Source organism: Lathamus discolor, chromosome 3 (genome assembly GCF_037157495.1).
Source record: "Lathamus discolor isolate bLatDis1 chromosome 3, bLatDis1.hap1, whole genome shotgun sequence".
Taxonomy (NCBI): domain Eukaryota; kingdom Metazoa; phylum Chordata; class Aves; order Psittaciformes; family Psittacidae; genus Lathamus; species Lathamus discolor.
This window is the reverse complement of record NC_088886.1, coordinates 89,179,707-89,204,357: the sequence shown is the minus strand read 5'-3', so window position 1 is coordinate 89,204,357 and position 24,651 is coordinate 89,179,707. Positions and strand designations below refer to the sequence as shown.

The 24,651-nt window shown below is 36.7% G+C and overlaps 1 protein-coding gene across 6 annotated transcripts in view; it reads left to right on the top strand.

The window, feature by feature from the left end:
• The window catches only part of UBR3 (ubiquitin protein ligase E3 component n-recognin 3), a 110,743-nt gene that overhangs the window by 2,952 nt on the left and 83,140 nt on the right, over positions 1 to 24,651 (top strand). For 5 of the 6 annotated variants that reach the window (XM_065670420.1, XM_065670422.1, XM_065670421.1 and 2 more), the window contains exons 2-7: positions 10,933 to 11,072; positions 11,480 to 11,638; positions 13,321 to 13,464; positions 14,064 to 14,113; positions 18,573 to 18,639; positions 22,497 to 22,627. In XM_065670420.1, coding sequence (XP_065526492.1) covers positions 10,933 to 11,072; positions 11,480 to 11,638; positions 13,321 to 13,464; positions 14,064 to 14,113; positions 18,573 to 18,639; positions 22,497 to 22,627 — 691 coding nt within the window. The remainder of the gene's footprint in view (positions 1 to 10,932; positions 11,073 to 11,479; positions 11,639 to 13,320; positions 13,465 to 14,063; positions 14,114 to 18,572; positions 18,640 to 22,496; positions 22,628 to 24,651) is intronic. The other variant, XM_065670423.1, reaches the window with a different exon arrangement.

Below are 24,651 nucleotides of genomic sequence, written 5' to 3'. Positions count from 1 at the left end.
TATATTTTTGTGTAGATACTGTGTATGGGTATTATAATAATAGTCATTTGTTTCCGTTGGTTCTTGTTATCTGGACTCCATGTTCTGAGTTTTTTTTTTTTTTATTTGGTGCATTTTAACTAAGACTTCATCAGAAGTATTCTTTAACTGGTCTGCTCTAAAGGAAATCTTTCCAGCTTACCATTTGGAATATCTTTTCATTTCCTTTAGGGTGGCTAATGTGAATCTAGAGATGGTTTGGTCTGAGGTACAAGTATGTGTGTGTTAATCTGTTACGACTAATTAAATCTATAATTTCCTTTTTAGAGATAACTTAATTTTTCATTTCTTATGCCTTTATATAAGGAAGCTGGAATATAGTGTAATGGATAGATGCTGATTTGCTTTAGGTACCTTGTGTCATTTGTTTTGGAAAAATCAGATTGTCCCACTTTTGAACCTTAAGATCCTCATGCAAATTTCTGAGGTTTTGATGATTAAGTTGATTGCAGTTGGTCTGATCTGTTAGAATGTAATTTAGACTTCAGAAAATATCCAAGTTCGTAAATATAGCTGCTTGTCAAAGTATTAAAAGCTCTATCTGGGACAAGGTTTAATAGATTTTAAGATCCAGTGGTACATCAGTAGGAGAAAATAGTTTGTAGTCATCACCCATATGGTATCTAGCCATAGGCAAATGAAATTTTGCAGCTCCGTCAGAGATAATTAATAATGTTCCAAAGAAGGCAAAATCTTCAGTTCTAAAATGTTTAGAGTAGACATATGCTTATAGTTCAGCTGGTTAGTTCATCTGTTATAGGAAAAAAACCCAGCCATGCAGTTAGACAGGGGGAAATTCAGTCTGGGGTACTTTTTGGTTGGTAGATGGTATTGTATTATAATGAAACTTGATAGTTTATAAAATAAGCTGGAAGCAGGCGATATGCCATGTGGTTATAATAAGAGTATAAATAGTCAGTAATCTGTTACTGATGAGTGCTGTCTTGTTTCTGTGGCTGGCTTGTTCAGGTTCCTCTTTAAGTCTGTAGACAATAACCTGATATATTAGAGAGCCTCTGTGCTTTGGCTATTTCATTCCCTCCGTGTCCAGTTTCTGAGTATGCCTTGCTGTGTGTTGACTTATTTGTTAAATTAATCATGTGGGAAGCAGATGTTTTAGTGCTGCATTACAGTACAAAGAGAATAATATCTTCATCAAGGGTTGCGTATCCTGAAAGGCAAAAAGCCAGGTTAAGAATTTCATTACACAGGCTTTGCATTGATGTTTCCTGTGCATTTGTTGGTAGTTATGGCAACCAATGGCTTCATTGACAAAGTGTGTTACCTTCTCTTATGACTTTTATCAAAGGGTCTAAGAAATTCTCAATTTCCACTTGTGACAGTGAGCCATTTTTTTTATCAGTAGGTATGTGTGAAGTACCAAAACCTATATCTATAAAAAGGTAACTGTTACAAATTGATGTTGTATGCCTCGTATTCAGAAGCACCTCCAGGTTCTTAGCTATAAGCTTTCTGCAGGCCTATCTCTGATGATCCATACTTATTTTTCCATTTAGCTTTGAGTCTTAGGGGTGTACATGACTGTAGGTTATATGGGCATCCTGTCTGAGCTACACACTATATCAGACACCTTCCTCTTGCCCTCTTATGAAAAGGCTTGGAAATTGTCTTTTCCTCCTCTCACTGCTAGAAAGTATGAGAAGTATATTCATAGTTTCTGGCCTGCTTATTTTTTCTGCTTCAGTTTGTTTAGAATTGGCTCTGTTTTTTTCAATGCATTAAAATGTTTGCGCCCAGTAAGTACTGAACAGTTTTAGTTTAAATTTAAATTTTGGACAGTAGATACCTAGTATTGATGACATTTACTACTTTGTCTCCATATCCTTTTTTTCTTCATTCTCACTCAGTTCCTTATTTTATCCCTTTTCAGAGACTCGTTTCAATAGAAATGGCCTTGCTGTTTGAAGCTATGAAGAATATACTCTCATTTCTTTTACTTTCTGTTGCTTAGTAAGAGTAAAGGACCTTTTTCATATTCCAGACTTGAGAGAACTTTAACAAATAGAGTGGCGATAAAAAAGCAAGCTTGTTGTTGAGAAAGCTATTATTAATGGTTACTTCTGAATGGATTCTGTGCCTGTTCATCAGGCAAGGTCTCTTTATCATCTTGGGTTGCAGCAGCTGTGATCCACTTAAGATCAGAAAAGTCAGATCTTCTTGCAGCTGGCTTCTGGGGCATACAGGTAATAACTGTTTTCCTGGCATTAAGTAGATTGTGTGGTTATCTTATGGACTGTCTCGCAACAGCGAGTCTCCTGTTTAGCATATATATTGTATGTTGCTGCTTCAAGGTTGTCCCTTCTAGTGTGACTCTTTTCAGCTGTGTTCTTTAACAATAGACAAGAAGGTTTTAATTCTCCAGGTCCTATGTTAGATTTGGTAATGCAGCCTCAAAGAGGGACAGGTGTTCTTTTGAACCCTTTAAGAATTTTCTGAAATGGATGCCTATCAACAGCCTAAGAGCCTAGACATTGTCAAGGAGTTTAGCCTCTGAACATTATGAGTCTACATAAAAATAGCAGTTTTTTTCAGGATTGTTGGGTTAGTACAAATGGTATTCTGTAGGATCTCGATTAGTTTCATGCAGCTTCTCTGCTTTTGAAGTTACCTTTGGGCTAACAGAGGAGTCTAAGCTGTACTGCCTGTTAGCTTAGCATGAGTCTGAATAAACCCATGGTCATGTACTTTTGGTGGGTGTGACTCTTCAGAACAAAAACTCTAGTATCTGGTCTTCTACATACAAGGTACAGGAGTTCATACTAGGTTTCACACTGACATCAGCATTTCAAAGAAACACAGTTATCATGCATCTGTAAATAATTCTTTCTGCCCTACTCCCCACTTCCCCCATACTTAAAGCTCAATATTTGGTATTGCTGCTTAGGATTCCAAAGTAGCATTCAGTAGTTTTCACAGAGCTTCATGTTAGGTCTAATCCTTGGAAAGCAGAAAAGATTGCAGATTGCTGTGTTGATTGAGTCCATCGTTACATACAGTCAGCGCACAGACCTGCCTGTCTTGATTTCTCTTAATGTCTCTAATTAGGGCTACATCAGCCTCTACATTAGTCACTGTGATGTTTTCCAAATGGTTGACAGCCAAGTGATAATTTTGTATTACTGCTTTTAGAGCTGTGGCCTGACAAGACGCCATGTACTTTATACATGCTGAAGCATAATGTGCACTTGTTTCGAAGGCATCAGTAAGATACTCAAACATATTGATACACATAAGTGATATACATAAGTTTAAACATTTAGAAGCTTTACATCTTCTTGTGTTAGTCACTGAACAAACTTAAATGATAGTTCTACTCCAAATCTTTTGCTAGCAGGGCCAGTCTGGATTGAAGAACAGAACAGCAGTGTGAAAATTGAGCTTGCAAGATAAACTACTTCTTGCCTTGTCTGAAATTGGCTTATTTATTGTATAACTTGTCTATTGCTTTGTAATATACCTTGGTATGTATTCAACTTAAGAAGAACTGGTGTTTCGGAACTCTCTGGAAACAGTCTTGTTTAGATTTGGGCTAACCAGTGTTGATTTTCAGTTCCTTTGCTTTGATCCCACCAACTTCTTAAACTCCTTTTATCCCTTTTGGGAAACTACCAGCTGCCCGGGGTTTTAAGTTTGCTATGTCAGGGTGGAGCGTTATTTATCTGGTACATATCTGATCTATGTGGGGCTGTCAATGGATCTGTTGGCAACACAATAAAAGTGATGTAGGGTGTATGTTTGGGGAATGCATTCCGAAAGAACTTTTGTCTCTTAGATCTTTCTTAATGACAAATAATATAGTTTGATTCAGAGTTCAGGCTGTTCTTCTTTATAACCTGCAGAATATCAAGAACTTTATGTAAAGAAATAAAAATAAAAAAAAAATAATCCTGAAACGGTGCCTGACAACTGCAGGTGATTTTTAGTAGTATGACTAGGTGCCCTCCTGTATAGCGTATTCTGTTAGTAAGCTCTTCACATTGAAGTAACAGAGAGAGCCCTTTGGGGTATTGCAATAACAAGGACTATATAATGAACTCTCTTGCCTTCATCAGGATGCATCTCTTCGTTTCCACACAGCACCTGCAGTGGTAATGGCTCTGGCATAAAGAACATGGACACTTCCCTTTCCAAGAAAACTTCAAGCTACATGCAAACTACCATGTCTGTTAGAGGCCCAACCAAATTGGCATCCTCAGCTTAAGCTGATAGTTTTTATTAAAATCCACACATCTTGGTCAAATCCTGATGAAATTAAGGTAGCTTTTACATTTGTCTGGCACTCTGCAGGCACTTAGAACTTTGTTAGATGAAGTGTTAGGGTCAAAGTAATACTTGTCGTATGTTTGACCTGTTTAAATTTTCTTGAGAAAATTTTCTTAGCCAGAAAATATCTTTGTTAACTATTTTGGAAACTTAATTGTTGTTATTCAAATAGAAGATGAAATTGCTGTGACTCTGCAAGCAACTGCACAGGGAGGCTTCCCAGACTAATGGTTTGGGAAGAGTCAAGGTCAAGCAAAGATGGCTCTGGTGAGGGCTAGGACCAGATACTCTATTTGCTGATCTGCTTCTCAGACATATTTTCGAAGTCAACTGGGAATTCTCCTTTGTGAATACTGTGTAAGGTTAAGAATACTGAAAAATCATATCCTAAAAGTTATGAAGTTAAGCATCCAGAACTAGAGTATGCATTGTGTCTTTCTTTATCTTTAGGTCTATATTTGGGGAAAAAAAAAATCCTTTAGGTATTTTTCTTGTGAGCTTTTTTAATGTTAACCTTAATGAAGATTGCTACTCAGAATTCCATTCCTTCTCATTCTCACTGTATTTCTAAGGTCTTACAATTGAAGTTGCCAAATCTACTGTTTCTGATTGATGGTACTTGTATACTAATGAAACTCATTGTAGTTTTATCTACTCTACAAGATGTTTCTGTCTGAGGTCTGACAAAGAATAATAGAAATGCTCTTCTGCAGAGCTTCTTTGTCTGCTTTTTCTTTGAATTGGAGAGCTTGCTTTGATGAAGGATGCTCAATGTAGCTCTGAGCACCAAGGGAGCTACTAGTGACTCACCACCACTTTCCCTGCTGTTCTGCAAGGATTGGAATAATTTCCAAGTCTCACTTGTGATTTCTAGCCTCCCAACATGGCCAAACAGGTTTGTCATGAAGGCTTAGAGCCTGGAAAGATGTCCTTTTAAGTTCTGATTTTGTTGTTGTTTTGTTTCATTTTGTGGTTGTGTTTTTTTGTTTGTTTGTTTGTTTAGTTTTGTTTGGGGGTTCCCCCCCCCCCAGAAGCCATTAATTCTGCTGTGTTTCATTGTCCTTCACTATTGACTCTAGTGCCTTTACTTTGGAGATTTCCTGGTTAGGAGGGTTAAACTGACATCTTTCCAGTTGGCTTTGCTTCTAGTTGGAGTCCCTAATAGTAGAAATGCAAGCATTCAGTTTTGTCTCAACTCCTCTGTAGCTTGCATCTTTCCTAAAGAGCAGAAGAGCTGTCATTCCTCAGGCCTTGAATCACTTTTGGAAGTCTATTTTGTAGGTGAAAGCAATTTTAATTATTCAAATTATTTACTAGGGTGTGTGGGGGAAACATGCAAAACTTCTTTTTCAGAGGAGCAGTTTTTTCAGAGTTACCACTGTGTTTGTTGTTTCAGACAGTGGATTTACATAAAGCAAGGCTACAATATATCAAAGCCCTTTTACATCCAGATAATTTTCTAATGCTGATTATGCAAGTTATATTTTGTTCTGCATTAAGATGTGGTTTGATATGTGAACTGCAAAAGCAGGAAAAAAACATTTCACCACTCTTTGCCAGTACATAAAGAATGAAAAATCAGTTCACAAGAGCTCTGAGAGACAACTGCACCACTCAAAAAATATTTTGCATCTTGCATCTATTTTGTAGATTCAGTGTATATAATAGTATTAGCATGTTAGTTTTACAGTAGGGACAAAATGTGTATTATTTTTCAAGTGTCTATTGAATTCTTATTTACAAAGTTTGCTTGTTTTTTTTGACTCCTTTATGAGACATTATATGACATTGTAAGTGATACGGTATACAGTATGAAATGTATGTAATGTCTTAAATAAAAGCTGAGTTTACATATTGATACTGAATTGAAGAATCAAGTGGAGGTTTACTTTCTTTGCTTAGAAATTGATTTCCAGTAGTTTTCATTTAGGTCCTGTCACTGGAGTATCAGATTCTTGTCCTTAAAAGCTTCTGACAGAGTCAGGTACTCATAGTGCTGTACTACCATAAAACTTGTGAAAATGGGATGTGTTCTTTTGACAGCTTTACAATCCAGTTTAAAACATGCGACTTTTAAACATGGGGAGGCAGGGGACAAAATAGTGAGGGAAAAGTGAGGGTAAAAATAATCTCTCTGTGTATGCATGAACTTACGTTTCTGGAATGCAGCTGAAACATGAGACACTGTGGGATGTAGTAGAAGGGAGAGCTGAGCAAATGTTCAAAAGCTGTAAAGGTGTGGTCTGGCTGGGACCGAAGGCGTTTGTCAGCTGCTGTAATAACTGGAGAAGTTTAAAATTTCTCCTTTGAAGTGAAGGAGGAGTTGGCTTCACAGGGAGCGTTCTATCTACCTGATGTGCTGGTTGGCTGGGACAGCATAGAATCACAGAATCCTGATGTTAACGTGGAACTTCCTATGTTCCAGTTTACACCCATTGCCCCTTGTCCTATCACTGGATATCACTGAAAAAAGCCTAGCTCCATCATCCTGACACATCCTCCTGTATTGCTGGTTTTTTGTTTTTTTGTCCTCTGTTTTGCTCCCTGTCACGTGAAACAAGGGAAGGGATGATGGCAGGACGATTTAGGGATTTCAGTGTGATTTCAAGAAGGCAGGCCTGTGAGTGTTGTTGAATTTAAGCTGATCCAATGAATTTGTATTTATTTTGAAAGTAAATAACTGCTGCTAGCTTAGCTCCTGAGCTGGTTTAATACAGGGTCAATCAAGTGCCAGTGCTGGAACAAATAATAGGGCTGAAGACAGGCTGTGGCAGGACAGACCTAGTTCAATTTATGCAGTTGTGAAACTGTAGCTTGAAAGAAAGGAGTTACTTTACTTGCAGGCACTTGTAAAACACATTTTGGAAATTCACAGTAGAATTATTAAAGATGGAAAAATAGTAGGAGAGAATGGAATCAATCTGGAAAGCCTAAAGTGAAGGTTGCTCAGAAGATGTTAATGCTGCTTATGTTAGTAATACGTGGTATTCCTTAGTCATGTAGATGTCAGCAATATTCTACATGTTACAAATAACATACCGAAGCAGACTAAGAAATTTCAGGAATTATTTTGAAGTCGTGTGGACAAGAGCTCTTATCAGAGCTGTTTTTATTTAATTGCAATTTTTTTTTGTTATTCTCTCCTTTTGCTATAATTAGCCTTGTCTTTTTGTGAAAAAGCAACTTCAAAAGTAGTGAATGGCACAGAAGAAAAATCCCAACAAACAGAAAAAATCCCAATGGAATATACTTTTGAATTGGAGAAAAGAAGAGGGGAAAAAAAATCATGACTTTTTTTTCTCACCATAGAGTTGTATTTTAGTACTTTTGTGTTAGACCTTCAGTGAGATAGGGCTTGAATATCTGTGGGTAATGAACTGGCACTCTCACTGAAATACTATTCTTAAAGCTCATTGGAGTATAATAGTAAAAATATTCACAAGGAAGACTGTATAGCACAATAAAGGTGAAGTACTATAGGTTAAATAGAAACTACATGCTTGTAAAAAAGTATTTTGCAATATTGAAATAATGTAATAAAGCTTAGGTGATTTAACAACTCAAGGTGATTTGTTATTTGTCTAGTCAGTCTTCCTCTCCGTAGTTATTTTTTAGCATCTTCAGAAAACTGTTCTTATCTAGATTATATCCACCTTTCATCACCCCCGTTAGAGACTTCTGCCTGCTTCAAGTGGTGTATTTCCAAAGTGGAAGTGGTGTATTTCCAAAGCTTGATGTTACCGGGAGAGATTTGGAAAATGTTCCTTTTTGTTATTACTAAATCGCTACTTCAGTAGTCACGGGAGCATTTTGAAAGTACATTTACATAGACAGACAATTCTTTAACTGAAACTGTGGTAAGGAAGGTCTTCTAGAAGTATAAGGTATTGATTATGGAATAGCTTTGACTGCTGTTTGTCCAGTGATTGTGTAACCCCTTGAGAAGTTTGTCACAGGTATCTCTTTCTGCCTGTACAAGAAGTTTCAACTTGTTTCTTTCTTGGCACAGCTTGGGGTTCTGGCTCTTCCAAAGTTAAAACAGCTTCTGTTTTAATTCTGAAGATCTTCCAAGTCATTGTCTGGCATTTTGGTCAATATCTGTAGAAGAACTGTAGAGCACTCTGTGGAGGCAGTAGTGCTTTGAGTAGAGCAGAGTATTTGTATTTTAGGCTTGTGGAAGTACCTTAGAGTGGCAGGGTTGGTTTTCCATAATTCATCATAAAACGGTGTCTCATGTGTTAATGTTATAAACTTGGGCTCAGTAAGATTTCTTCATCCGGATTTGTAAATAATACAGTCTGGGTTGTCTTTCTTGATCATTAGATTGATTCTTGTCCTTGAAATTCAGTGTGGCCAATAGCTTATCCAGTGGCAAGTCATGTCAGCAAGGAGGTGTTCTGTGAGTTAAAGAACAGCTACAATAGGATAGTGATTTTTGACAATACTTTAATACTGTAGCCTTTGAACCATAAATATAGAATATGGCTCATCTTGTAAAATGATAGTGGCATTCCTAGTTCAAGGTTTAGGGCCTGGTATGTAGAAATCATTCCTTGTTTGGAACTACTATAGTTTGTGCATGTGACAGTGAAAAGATGTTTCCTTGTAGTAAATTGAACTTGGATTCTGCCTTGATTTTTTCAGAATCTGTATTAATATAGTAATAATAGCACACTTTGTAAGTAAGTAGTGCTTTCTTGAGAATCTCAGGAGAAGACATGATTTTGAAGTTCAGTTACAGGATGTGTTAAAATTGGTATAATTCATAGGCTGATTCACAACTGCTATGCTGGCATAGGCTTCTTGGGGAGTAGAGCTTTTTATTTTCTGAGGAAGGAAGCTTTGTGCTTGGCAGAAGCTGGGATTCAAAATGACTACTTGTGAGTTTTATTACTGTGGCTCCCTTAGCGTGTATGTGATCATACAGCAAAAACATTGGTTGAATGCAAAATATATTGGGGGGGACCAGCGGAAATTGTTAAAAAGCCCTGCATAGTAATTCTTTCCTTGTGTGTCTTTTAAGTATTTATTTACTTTTGATCCCTTCTTATAAGGATAGTGGTGAAAGGGAAACCAAATACCTTTAAGATAACAAGCAAGGTACCATATTGCAGCATAGATCGTGCCAGATTCATGATTTTCTGGCACTGCAGGTTTCTATATGTGAATGAGACAAAAGTGAAAGACAGAAGTGAAAAAATGAATGACTTTTCATAACTTCTGTAAATGTCATTTGCAAAGATGAACGATGAAAATGAAAGCCATCCATTTGTCCATTAACAGAAACTTACCAGTCATCACTGAGCTCGTTCTGCCAGGCACTTTTTTCCCCCCTCGGGGATGCTTAGGGTGTATGGACAAACTGCAAATTATCTGGCTAGTACTGCCCTTGCTTACCTTTTAATTAAAAAGTGTAATCTGTAATTAGCAAAGGAGAAGCTCTTAATCTTTAATCTTACGAAAATGCCGTCTGAACTGCTGGACTTCCATCTACCCTGTTTTTTTGTTGGGTTTTTTTTTTTTCTTTTTATGTGTCCCATAAATTCAGATTCTTGTTTTGTGTTTCCTGTTTCGTTCTTTGAAGGTGAAGAAAGGTCCTCAAAGAAAAAAGGCTTATGTTGCAGAAAGTAGCAGGCTTCTTCTGGAATGTGTGGCATAGCAAATATAGTGGAGACGTGAAAACAATTTTCATATTTAAATCTGAACCCATTTCCGAACCTTTGCTGAAAAATCACTGGTAAAATCTAGTGAATCTTTCCAGTGAAAGTGGTGTGGTTTAGACTCTTTAGTCCTTGTTAGCTTCTTCTTTGACATGGGTAAATAACTCTTTGATGTTGGTAAATGTTCTTTCCAAAAATAGATTTGGAGCTGAAAAGTATTCAGTGACTCTTGAGTCAGGCTCATGTTAAGTCAGTAGGAAATCATTCTGTCTGCTGTAACGGGGTTTGGCTTAACCTCATGTCACTGTGCATTAGCCAAGCCTCAGCTACTACCATACAGGAATTTGCCAAAGAAGAAATGTTTTCTTTTTAAATGAAACACTTTGCACAGTTTTTGTAGGCTGTTTCTATTGTCGTTTGATAAGTCAATCTTAGTTGTTATACATTTGAAATAAATACTGATCCTGCAATGTCTTAAGCTTTTGCGAGTTCTTTTTATTTAAGGTCAAAAGACATTAAAAATGTCAGTAGCTGAATGAGGACTTGAAGACTCTGGCCAGCCCCTGACTTTTTCACAGAAAGGGGAGGAACTGTTTTAGTTTGATATTTTCAATTAGTCTCTTTAGAAATTGCGAGATATGCCTTGATACAAAAAAAATTTAATTGTTCAGTGGAAGAAGCTTCTAGCATGTCTGGGAAGGAACTGGGATGTTAGATATGTGGACTCTGATAAGGGGGGAAAAAAGTGGCACCTGAATAATTTGGTGGACTCAGAAACAAAACGGGTTTGAACATATTAGCTGGAATTTCAGATTGTCATTTCTGCCCCACTTTTAGTGTAAATGCATACAATATCTGAAAAATATAAAAAAAAAAAAAGTAATGATTTTCATAGTGTATGTTCTGCTGAGCTGTGCTTGGCTAACATTTTTTCTCATCTGTTTTATAGGTTTTGTAAAAGACACCGGATTAAGTCAAACTCAAATGTTCCATGTGTCCCAAAAGACTTGTTGATGATGTCAGAATTAGTTCTTCCACAGTTCATCTTTAGTCTTATTCAGCACTTAAGAGAGGGGTATAATGAGCCTGGTATGTTTTCAATTTGCATGTGTCTAGCATATCTTACCATGCTGCTATCTCTTGCTGTGCAATCTGTGAAGAAACAGTACATGAATACTGTATAGAATGCATGAATGCTATCTATAGTTATTAGTACTTAGTTTTGTACCTCTTTTCCTAACAAAGTTCCTGCCTGGCTAGGTCATTTTAGCTTTGATCTCTGCTGAAGAGCTTCTTAAATACTTTAAAGGTTACCAAGCATTGTGTTGAGCTCTTCAAGAAAATGAAATTGGGATTAATTTGAAACTTGTACATGTGGATTTTAGAACATTATTAGTACAATTTATTTTGTGGTGGTCATAGCTGTTCTGCCTTGTGAAGGTCTTGGTCAAATTACTTTACATTTACACCAAAAGTTCTTGTTGTGTGGTTTTCAGCTCTTGATCTGCCATCAGAGAAAGACCTTCATAAAATCCTCCAGGTTTTGGAGCCTCATGTTTCCTTTCTAGAAGACTTGACCAAAATGGGAGGAGCAATGCGATCAGTCCTTACCCAGGTTTTGACTAGCCAACAGTTCTACAAAGATCTTAGCTCTGGTATGTTTGTGTTATTTCTAATAACTACATTTTCAAGTTATGAAGAATATAAGGGCATAAATTTTGTTCACCACTTCAGTTTCTGCATGTTTTTCTTTGACATCTCAAAACCCAGAAAAATGCATGTTTTTAAGGATACTTTTGTTGTTGTTGATACAAGGGGGGTGGGCTTCAGGAGCAACTAGAAACATTTGTTATTAAGAGCAAACCTTTTATCTTCTGTGTCCCAGATAACTGTATAAACATACTTAATTTCAAAAGAGTTCTTATAATGAAGTTGTTATCTTCAAAGTGAGGTGAACGTGGCAGCTTAGATCCTCCAAATAAGGCATATCAAGCTTATTCAAAGTGGAGTATGTCTAACTTATTTTGGGATCTGCTGTCACAGAGGTTACAGGAGGAGACGTGAATGGCAAAAAGGCCATTGTGTGTCCTGCACTTACATGCAAAGCTTTTTTATTTTTCTTCTCTTCCTTAAACCTCCTTCCTCCCTCCAATTATTTGTTGCATCCTGTACCAAGTCATAATGAATCTGAAAAAAATGGGCAGTTGCTATTAGCTCCAAACCACCTAGTATAAATTAACTCCATCTTACTTTGTTGGAATTAGAAAGTGTCTTTTTTGAGTCCTTAGCATAGTTCCTTTGCATAGGTATGAAACAAATAGTAATTACTGTAGATTTCAGTTGCTGTAACTGGCTTGGGCAGCAGGTAGTTGTAGAACAGGCAATCTCCATTATTTCGAAGGAGAAACACTTGGGAATGCTGCCTCAGGGACAGTTGTCTTTATTCTGTTTCCTTCCTCTTTTTCTCTCCTGTTTAATGATATTTGATTGAGAGAAATTTAATGACTTCTCTTTTCCTATATGCAGTAAATTTCCTGAGATAGAAAAATGGAGAGGCAATGGGAAGTAAGGCATTCTTATCTAGACTTCTACAATGGAGAATATATGTGCAGGAGTAGGTACAGTTTCTGGGTAGGGGAAGGAAAGGAAGGGATTTTAGAGTAAAACCTATCCTTTTGGCTTTGAATGCAAAAGGAGCACAGCTGGAAAGATGCCATCATCTTTTTCATGTTTTCTTTTCCTTCAACAATTGGCAGAATTTGCTCTTCTAAAGTTTTTTTTTTTTTCCTTCTATAACAAATGTGTTGGGTTTTTTTGGTCCATTTCCTTGTGGAAAATCTTACATCCTGAGTGTTCAGTGTGACATTGCTTCATCAAACAGTTGCAATTATGTTACCTTTATGAATAGTCTCTGTTAATTGCAGCTGCCAGAACTTGAACTTTGAAAGAAAGATTCCAAATACTAGAAATCATACCTCATGTATTACCATTACTGGTTTTTGTTGGTTTATTTTTTTTCCCCATGGGAAATTGTAGATCCCTGTCCTTTCTGTCCAAAACCAACCAAATCCATTTTTTGCTTTAGTGTTGATGGCAGTGCTGATAGAAATGAAGTACATCATTTAGAAGAAAACACTGTGTTGGAGGGCAAAAAGCGTGGAGGTTTCTAGTCTTTTGGATTTCAGTTCATTAGTTGAAAAAACTTAGCTTTTGCATCTCATAATTATACAGCTTATTAAAACATTGTGGACCATTTTTTAGATTGCTTTTATTGAATATGGAGTATATGAACTAAGTAGCTGTTGTACATTAATGCTGTTTTATGTATGTATTCAAGGTGTTGGAGAGAATGCATGTGCAAAGAAAAGTCATGAAAAGTACCTCATTGCTTTGAAAGGCTCTGGACTGGCATTTCCTGAGGATAAAATTGCATGTGGTATGCAGGAACAAGGAGCTGGAACTAGCACATTAGCAGTTCAAGGTTTGTGTAGAAAAACATATTAAGAGAAGATTTTACTATTGTTGCTTTTGATATAAATTGTTCTTTAGTTTATTAAAACAAAACAAAAACAACAAACAACCCAAACCAAATCTTAATAAAGCTTAAGGAATTACTCGTTATTTAGTGCACCACCAAGTTACAGGACTCATTTTAATTCTATCAACAAAGCCAAACGTTAACTTTTTGTTGCTGGTATACTAAGCATTATGTCGCAGTCATAGCGTTAGTGGAATTTGAGTAGGCAAGATGAAATTGCTCATAGTGGAATTTTGTCACGGCAACTGAGTTAAGCTCCCTATTCTTACAAAAGTGCTGTGGTTTTTTTTTTTTTTTATCACTGAAGGCCATCAGAGTTTCCTGCAATTTCTGGAAGAACACATCTCTGTTAACTCGGTGTGTTGAAGTTTGTATTGATTTTGTATTGATTAGAAATCTTACTCCAACTTCTCAGTCCACTGCTGTGTATCTTTTAAAAAAAGTTAATGTAGTGTTCATTTCATACTGGCTCATTAAATATCATAAACTCTTCTCAGTTTAAGACTTACAAAAGGAATATCTGAATTTTTTTATTTCAAAAGGTTTAGCAGGTGCTACAGCAACATCAGGACAAGGGGATTCTTCAGATGAGGTGAGACTGTTTTTAAAGACTATAATGAACTGCAGCGGAATATTAAATGGAGAGAATGCTTGCAGCCAAATCCCACAAACCTTAACTCTTCCATTTACCACATACTCTCTCCATTTTAATAATTAGAAATAAATGAGATATAAAGGAATAGATCTTATGCCTTTGATTTACTAAGGACCTTTTGAAAAATCCTTATTTTTGATAATACTGTTTCAGTTTAATATATGTATGTAATGTAGAAGAAACTTGTGTAGGTAGTTAAAAAATCACTATTAAGTAAATTGGGCTTGATTAAAGCTAACTTACAGCATATGATGCTGTGAACGCTGTTAGCAGGTTTTGGCACTTGAGAATCCAGCTGAACTGGTGATAGCAGCAGTGAGAATTTCTCTGTAGATAAATTCCCATGTGTAGACTTGACCTTACTTAACAAACACATTGAGTAGGAGTGAAAAGGAGGGAATCTCCCTTAAGATTGAGCTGTAATAAATACATGAAATTTAAGGAGGGAAGTTTAATTCAGGTAGGGTTACTGTATCATTTATTCTCAGTTTGGTATTTTTTCCCTACTATTTAAAACCCAATTTCAGCTAGTAAGTCTTAGCAGCCATTCTTGTAGAACAATATAACAAACTTTAAATAATGTAAAGTGTAGTTTTTGTAGGATCTTTGCTTACGTTGAATTCTGTGAGAGCAAGTATTGAAGTAAAACCAATTGTTTGTGTATGTCTAAAACAGTTGTATGACTTGTTTGCCTCTGTCACGAGCACAACAGCATCTGTTACGCTTTCTGCAGTGCTATTTATAATCTGGCATTTTTCAAAGTATTGCTTGCTGTTTTTTCACCATCACTTGACAAACAAACCAACCAACCAACCCAAACAAACCCAAAACCAACCACAAAAGACTGCTGACTATCCCTTATAAGGACCATGAAAGAAGGCAGCAATTCAAGTTAATGTTAATAACCTCCTGTAGTATTTTCAAATAAACTTTCAGTGGCTCAGCATGCTTCTCTGTGTTTTACTCCTATAAGTGATGAGGAGAGGGGAATAAACTGAAGTTGTTCAGAGTCTGAAGAGGGACTGGGTATTGCTGATGTTTCTTTTGTGACAGAGCTACAAGAGGGAGGTGGCAACAGGTGTATTTTAGGGAGAATTTATTTTTTACAAGGAAAATGCCTTTTTTCGAGGAAAAGATATTTTAAGAATAAATAAAGGGAGGAATTACAGCAACTGCGTTTTAACTTGCTAGTTAAAGATACCTGTTGTGTAGAGATTTTTTTTCTTTCTGATCTCCAGGATATAAAGATATTTTATTATGTTACTGCAGATGTGAGTTTTCTAGATTGAAATTCTGCATATATTCACCTGGAACCAATTTTAAGATGTTAATTAAATTATACATTGTGAAGAAGCACAAGAGCCTGTTTTGAAATCTGTATTCAGAAAATTTTAAAAAATAAGTAGGAAGTAACATAGAGCTAAAACATTAAGCTCTCAAAAAATGAGGTTCTCAAAAAAGTTTTGCTTCTGAATTTTCCTTTCTTATCTTCAAAAAACCCCACATTGATACAATATGGGATGCTATTAGACATAATGTCAACCCTCAGTGGCCTCTCTGGAGAAAGTGAATTTTTTAGTTTACTGTATTTTTTCTAATAATGGTCTGCTTGACAAATATGAATTACTGAAAGTAAATCCAGTCCTTTCATCCAAAAGCCAAAACAGAACTGTGCAGGTGTGAGGCTGAAAAGCTGATGAGAAAAATGATGTTACTAGAGAAAAGAGAAAAAAGTTACTTTGTTTTAACTTCTCTTCCTCTACCCTGACCTCCCTTGTAAGTTACAAAGCACATATAAAGCTTTTGTAATGCCTTACTGTACTCTCTTACAGCAGAGTAAAACTGTGTTCTGATTAAAAAGTGTGGCAAGAGTACGCTTTTAACTGGATTTTCTTCCTCTGGTATTTAAGATGAATTTAGAAAGGTTAATGTTTTTTCTTACCAAGTAAGTCTTAACAGTAGCGTTGCATCGCAGATGAAAGGCTGGATTACCAAATTTGCATAAGCTACAAATTAGAGCAGCGCTTCTGCAGGGTACTAAACAGCTTGAAAAGTTTTGCATAGTTTGGTATTTAGTTTCACTTCTACAATAGTAGATAGTTCTAAGCTAAAAATAAATCTGAAGGATTGATTTATCCTGAGATTGTTATAGGTTGTTCCTCCCCCACCAGTAGTATAGGCTTACTTGTGCTCTATTTCTTAAATAGTTCGTGTTACATCCTGTAGCATTTTGTAGAGAACTCGCTGTTAGTTTTTGTTAGCTTTTCTTTCTCGTGTTTTCCTTTTGTGCAAAAGGAGGAAAAAAGTCCTGTCTAAACCTGTCCTCCTACTTAAGAAATTTTTATGTTCTGAGGACACGCTTTTACCACAGTGACGAATAAACCTTTTTTGATATCTCCTTTTGGCTGCCCTTGTAGTTTACTGAACACTGAATGCTGTGTTACTCAGTTAATATACTTGTTGGCTCCAATTGCTCTTACTGTAATCATACAAAAATCAATGTATCGTATATAATATTTAAAGTTTATTATTTGTGTTTACAACAGATATGGCACACCATAGGCATATTGTTAAATATTATGTTAAGTAAACCTACATAGATCTTTGCTGTTATGCAGGTATATTTAGACAGCATTGTCCAATGGGTAAAAATAAGGTGTTTTGCTTACTCATTCTCTTACTCTTTATCCGTGGGCTTGTCAGACACCATGTGACCTAGCACTTTCAATCTCAAGGCTGTTAAAACTCCTGCACTGACACTGAGATGTAATCCTACCTTACTTAAGCAATGGAAGCCAACTGTCTAACATTATGGAGGGGGAAAAAAGAGTTCTCAAGAAAGCATTTCTCATAAGTCACTCAGTTTTTCTTCTTTTTATTGAAATCACTTCAAAAGTTCCTATAAAGACTGTTAGATGTTTACATTTTTCTCATACTGCATTTTATTTGCCAGAGCAGTGATGTTGGAGGCTAGAATTCAACACATTAATCACAAATTGTATATACAAATGCATTATTTTCTGGTTAAGGCCCCTCTAGCAATTCTCTGGATTAACTGAGACTGCTGAAGCAGTCTTGAGACTTCCAGCTATCAGCTTTCTAGCTACAGGAATTTAGATGCCTCTTCTTCAGGGCAGGAGACTTAAGTTGCAGAGTCTTGTAGTGTATCAGGAGGTCTGATGTTTGCTTTAGAGTACTTGGCCCCCCTGATGGTGTGGGGGGCAGTGGCAACATCTTGAGAATTGACTGGCTCCCAATTGAAGTACAGAAGTTGCATGTGTTCACAAAGATCATAGGACACCTAAGAGTTCAAATGTTTGTCCATCTTAAAATGAATTTTCAGGTGGAGGTACTGAAAGGATAGGCAAATTCAGACTTTTCATGAATATGAAACTTTTAGTTGGTCCTTGGATATAAAATATGAATCTTCCCAATGAAGGACAGTAACTTCCTGAGTATCAGGTTCTTTATCATTGTAGTGAAGTTTGGTTGTAAAATATAGCATTTGCTAAGAGGAGAATGACGTTGATGACTTAGTTTTAATAGTAGATATCTGCATTAATTAACTAATTTTATTAGATCCAGTAGGAATCTTTATTTCCACTGTTGCATTAGGACTATTACCATTGTTGGTAAAGATCCATGCAGCATTTAATGCAGTCTTGCAATGTCACATTCTTTTTTCTTTTTTAACGCCTAGTGTTAGATTTTGTAAAGTGGTGGTGATGATGTTTTTAACTCGCATTTCATTTTGGAACTTTTTACTATTTTGTTTGCAGAGCGCCTTGAAAGCTTCAGATGACAAGTGCCTGTGTAAAGTGTTTCCGTTATTCTGTAGGGAACAAGCAATTAGAATTCAGCAATTAGACTTGACCTCTTAAAAGTGTCAAAAATACTTTATTCTTGTATGAAAACTTTTATATTGATTAGAAAACGTATAGCTAAATGCCTGTGTTGCCAACTCCAATAGTCAGCATGTTGGCTGCTTTTTCTTTAGGGAAACAAAAACCCCCAAACCAAACAGATGAATGAGCTGAAGCCTTGGATGTGCAACAGTAAAGATTTTTGTAGTGTTACACATTTTTGTAGCAATCAGTTTCAGTAATCAAAGCAAGAAACATCACAAAGTTAATTAAATAGATGGAGCTGTCTGAACTTGCAGATAGTAATGTTGCCTGTAGGGGAAAAAAGGCAATTTAAAAAAATGTGGGGTTTGTTTTTTTTTTTCTAAGGAGTTGCATGAAGTCCGTTAGTTCCTATCAACAGTAAAAGTAGTTTTCTGGTATATTTGGGATTTTCTGTTTTAGCTTGATAGTTAAACCAGAATTTTGAGAGCATACCATCTCTTGGCAATAACGTTCTAAATATACCATTATCAATTTTTTAAACTCTTCAGGAGGACCAGGATGGTAGCCAAGGTGTGGGCAAGCGCAAGAGGGTGAAACTAAGCAGCACCACCAAAGGTATTTATAAAGTACTGATCTCAGTTTATCATATTTGCTTTCTGTCTATCTCAAAAATTATCTAGGGATATCTGTTCACTTCCCAAGCACTGGAGTGCTGCGTGTGGCAGGTGTTAAACACAGCAAAATCTAAAAAAGAGTAGCAAGTGAAATTGTGGTAATTGGCAACTTTCCCTTGAATGAGTACCACTATCTGGGACTTTATTTGACCAGTCATTTTGTCACCTTCATGACGTAAGTCAACCTCTAAAAGTTCATTCCATTTTCACTGTGTGGCTGGCAAGGTTGCAGTGCAGCTTAGCAAACAAGTTTTTTGATGTGTTTGTTCTTAACAATTACTTTTTTCATTACACCCCTGTACAGTATGGTTGTGTTCTCAGGCAGGCAAGAGTGGTTCTTCCTGGTTCTGGTTGGTCTTTGTCTACTCTTCTAGTGATGTATAAGGAAAGATACTTGAATCAAGTCCTGTTTGAAACCACTCCATTGTTTTTCTACATTGTAATTAGTCCTCTGTGCAGTTTCTAGTCCAACATGAGCAGCACTTACACTGAGGTCAGAGCAAGTTCTAATTCAATAATGGCCATAGGCTAGAGGCAAGGTAGCTCTATCCTGTGCTTGTCCTTGTCAATATTTTGTGCTAAAGTGTTTAGTAATAATATTTAAAATATTATTTTTATTATTAAAGCACTTTTTGTTTTTGTGGGGGGTTTATTTTGTTGTTTTTAATTATGAATGTGAAGAGACTGATAAAGGCAGAATAAAGAAATTGCAAGTCTTGAGGAAAGAACATTCAGGTGGAAAACCTTCAGGTGAAAGTTGGAATTAAACTTCTGGAAAAGCTTTGACTTGAAGGTTTGGAACTTGAATTTGAAATGCAAGGTCTCATGAGGTCAGTAAAGAGGTTGGAAGGTGTTGCGAGGAGTATGGGACAGTAAGATTGTTTCTAGTGGTTTGAGATTGAAGGAAAAAGATTGGGAAGCTGGAAAAACAGCATCAATGGTGTTAAGAGGCAATCTTAGAAATGGTGTGTGAAAGATTGTGGCAGAGAATAATAGTGTGGAAGAAGAGGTAGTTTTGGAGAAATGCAGGAAACTTACAGATGTCCAAGGGAAGCTCTCTTACTTGAATTTTTGAGGCAGTTGGGTTGTCTAAAAGGTAAGTTAGTCAGCTAACACAAGAAAAAAAGTTGAGTTTCTCTGATTCAGGTTTAGTTCAAGTTTAGAAGGTACCAGATCTGAAAACCAGTATCAGCAGTGGCATTTCAGGAAAAGGGATACTTTAATTCAACGTTTGATTTCCCCCCAGGATTGTAGTCTTCCCCCTCTGAGGCATCCCAGCATGGACTGTGCTCATGATGTTGATAGCTTCTAGTATCAGCCCCAGAGGAGGGAGTCTGCCAATGGGGGAAGGGTAAGTATCTGTTTTTATTAAATATTGAATAGTTTTCTGAAGTTTTCAGTATTCATATTTTATGTCCAATAGGGTATAAAATAAGAGTATGAAAAGAAAATTTTAGAAAACTGAGTATTGAATAAAAACAGATTTACCTTTTCCATATGAGCAGACTCCCAGTCCCATCCTAGGTCTCTAGTGGTACTCTCTTCATAGAGGCTTATTTATATACTGGGGATATCTTAGAGTGCAAGACTTGTGTTCCAGAGAGATGTTTACAACAGTTTGTGGGGTTTTCTGTAGCACTAGGAAAGAACAAAAGGTGTCATTAAAGAAAATACAGGTTTTATGCTGAGGTTCACTGATACAGGTATGGGACTGAGTATTGAGAGGATTTTTATTTTACTCTTTTAAAATCTGCGTCCGTCTGAAGTACCAGATGTTTAAGGTAATTTTAAACCCACAGGCACTATTGGCTTTTTTTTTTTTTTTTTAATTATTTGGTGAAAGAAATTCAGACTCATGTGGCATTTTTCACAAGAGCAGGGACATGAGTCCCGGTGTTCTTGACAAATCTTCCAAGTTGAGTAAGAGCATTCTGCCTACTTAAATTCTGTAGCAAGTATAAGTGTATATATATTCTGTCCCTGCCTGAAAATGCTGCATAAGGAATTTGGTACATGCTGTTCAGTTGTGATACATGTCAGAGAAAGGTGCACGTGAGTGACAGATGAGGTGGTGTGCCACTTGCCTCTATGCCTAGTGTTCTTACTCAGTGGTATTTGTCATGTACCTAAACTGGTGCTGTCTGTTCTGTGGACAGAGGACTTCAGTTTGCCTGGTTACCGAGCTTTCATGGGCAGTAAAATCTCTTACACAGTTTCTTAGCAAGAGAGAAGGAAGAAAACATAAACGATCATTGTGTGTTTGCTGCAATAGGTGATGTGTAATGCTTTACAAACATATTAAAATACTTCATGATTCTGTGAAGGTAATTTTTTTATTTCGATGCTTACAGAATATATTGAATAAAACATACTGTTGTCTTTGTGTGGCTTGCTAGAGTCTTGAGGAGATCCCTGAAACTTAAATTAAATGATACTGTTTATGATCTTTTGCCATTTCCTGATATGTTTTGGGTTGATTGGTCACTTAACTGGGGAACTCTGACCTTTGGTAATGGTGGAAATTTGAGGTAATTCCTGCTTAGGAAATACTCAAATGCCTATCCTGTTTAGGATAGGCAAGATGCTGTCCAGTGCAGTTCCTGAAGCTGTCCTACTACAGAGAAGTGTCGGGTCTTCGAGTCTAGATGGTGTTCAGCTTAAGTATTTTTGAATCTCTGCTGATGGGAACACTTCATATAGTCCCACTGGAATATGGCTTTTGGGGGGTGCATGTGCGTGTGTGCATGTCCCAGGCCTAGTTGATTTCTAGGTATAAAGGAGCATTATGATAATTGTTTTTCTTTAGTCCTTACATGTTACAGGAGTGAACAATACCTGTTGTAGTATTAAATCATAAATAACCTTTTAGAAGAATGACGATAAAGACTCTTTATATTTTAGTGTATTTTTTCAATAGATTTAATATGATTTAAGCATTGTCAAAGCCAAAGTTTCATGAACAGTTTATTCTAGCAGAGGTCAGTTTGTGCAGCTCTGTAATTGGGAAACTGATGCTTAAAAACACAGCTGGCAGAATGGAAAGATGGCTTGATTCCTACATAGGTACCCTAAATGGATGTACTGTCAGCATGAGTAGGGATCAGAGTGAATGGCCAGGAGCTGAATAGGGAAAGATGGGACTCTCTCTTCTGGTACCATCAGGAGCTAGTGCCTGGTTACCTGATTATAATAATTTTATGTTTAGAAAACCCGAAACAACAGCCAACCAACAACTGTGTGGTTGGTCAGTCAGAACATATGATGCTTTAAAAATAACTGATACATTATTGTTTCTAGTTTGCTTGTTTAGAGCTTTATAAACAGAACGTAAGTGTTCTTAGGTGCTAGAACTCATTACTTAAATTACATTTTGTTGTTTTGCTGGTTTGACTTCAGTTAAATAGTAGTCTGTATGAGTAGTTTCCCTCAATTAAGTGGCTCTGTAAATATTGCGCATATTGCTGTGATTCATTACAGTCAGTGGAGCTATTACAGTAAGGTGATGTGATTCAATGCAAACAATGAAGACTAGACTCTGTGTGATAGAATTGTACTAAATGCTTTCATTGGCTTCTCTGGGAGGTCCTTTTTATTGTTATAGACTGACACTGCAGTGTTGGCCATGTTCATCTCCCCAGGGTTTCTTGAGGGGAAAAAAAAATAATTACAGAGTGCACAAAGATGTTCTTAAATTTTTGTTACTGAATTTTATATATAACGCGGTGCAACTACACTATCACTGCTTTTAGTTTTCATGATTATTACATTATACATCCCCTCCTCCAACCTTTTATGCAGATCAATCTATCATGGATGTTTTGAAGCATAAATGTTTTCTAGAAGAATTATTATTTTGGACAATAAAATATGAGTTTCCACAGAAGATGGTGACTTTCTTACTCAACATGCTGCCGGATCAAGATTATAAGGTACTTGCCTTACTTCATTCAAACTTAAATGTCTTTCTTTATTTTCGTACTTAGTGTGCCTTGCATGAGACCACGTATGTTTATATTTGAGTAATAAGCAGTAAAATGCAGATTTATTTTTTTTTATCTTGTTTTGAGTATTCTGTTAGAAGGTCTAAAGTGTATAGTATCTGAAGAGAGATGTAAGCAAAACAAGATGGATAATTCTGGAGCAGCAGTGTGAATTTTGGTCTCATAGTTCAGTTTTTTCCTTTTTGGCTGTTAGCACTTGTTTGCATGTGTTGGACTTTATTTTGGTTTAATTTGCTTTGTAAATTAGGCTTTTATCAGTTAAAAGATGTGGACCAGCACTGAATGATTCCGTAGTGTGGTGTGACTGGTAAATAATTGCGGCGACTTTGTTCCTGTTGCAGCTGTTGTAGGCAGTGGTCTCTGTATAGACCATTACAGTGTGAGTGTTCTTGCTGCAGCTATGCCCTAGGTGCTTTTGGGAGCCTTCCAAGTGCTTCCTTACAGAGTTTTGCAGTTGTCCATACCAAGTGTCTCCTGGCCTGGAGTCATGGATACTGGATGTCATCTTCCTGTTTTAAATCTTGGTGTGCAGCCAGGTTTGGTTGTTTGCTCTACATGTTCCCGAGACCTAGTGTACATAGCAATCAGGCTTAACATTTTGCTCTGATCATGTCATACATTTAAGCCATGCAAATATTTTGGACCTTCTCGATTCCTGCTGGGGATCTGCAAAGATGAAGAAATCCTAAAGTCCAGGCATGCAGGTTTCTTCAAAGATGTCTGTTTATAATAGCACAGCCCTGTATTCAGGCCCGTTAAAACCTTGCTGTATCAAAGCAAAGGATATGAAGATAACTTGGAAGGAAGAAAAAGATAAGATACAGGCTTTCAGCAATACTCTGTCCAGGTCAAGACAGCATTTTGATTTGGGATGCCAGCACAGATTCATCTTGATCTTGGATTCAGCTATTACATGAGGAGACATGAGGACTATCGTAACTGATGATCCCTTTCCAAGAAGCTTGGTATTTGGAGACAGACCCATGTGGATCCAGTTCCCCTGATCCATTGCCAACTAAACTCCTGCCTGTACTGCTGGTAGCATGCAGAGGAATCTGGTAAGTGTTGCTATGTTTACCTATTTACTGTACTGTGTAATAACAAATTTTAATGATCATCATGTCTTCTTTCCTTTGACAATAAGCCACAGTCTTCAGTGGTTTTCTTCATTGTGTTCATAATCTTTCTTCATCATGTACTCAGAAAAAGAGACCACGTTTCTCTACTGACTGCCACTTTTGTCTGGAAATCAATCTGTCTTGCACACCCATCAGTACAATAATGTTTAATAATTAAATATTTTTTTTGTTACCCATTTTATATGGTGTTTGATATAAACAGTTAATTTTTATGTACAACCTTTCTTACCAGCACAAATCCTAAGCATTTGAAATCTTTTAGAATCTGTGTTGATTCTAATTGCTGTGACTAAAAAGTGTTTTTCAGTAGTTTGGAAAGTCAGAGCAGGAAATGTATCACACAGCAATACTCGGGAAGTAGCAACATCCTTTTTCCCCAAGATACCTGTGCTTGCAAAACTGTGTCAGTGATGCATGAATTCTAAACATGTCTGTGAGGATTGTGCCTCATTTACCAGGACTGGCTCTGCCTCTTACTAGTGTACAGAGAGAACATAGCATTTTGGGATGAATTAGAAGAATGTTTTGTCTTTTAAGCTTCTATTTAGCTTTTACGAAGGAAAAGCTTGTTTTCTGTTTAATCGTGATGAATTCTCAAAACAGTAGGAACACCTGGAGGGATAAAGGTAGTTCCAAGTGATCTCTCAGCTCTCTGCTACTTTCTTGCATCCCGTCCACCACATTTTTTTTGTCTCTGCACTTGTGCAGTTGGTCTGATTCTTCATGAGCTGATTTAGCTCATTAAATAATTTCCAGTCATGATTTAGTGAGTTAAATCAGCAGACTTCTGCTAGGTAGGTTTTCTGATAAACA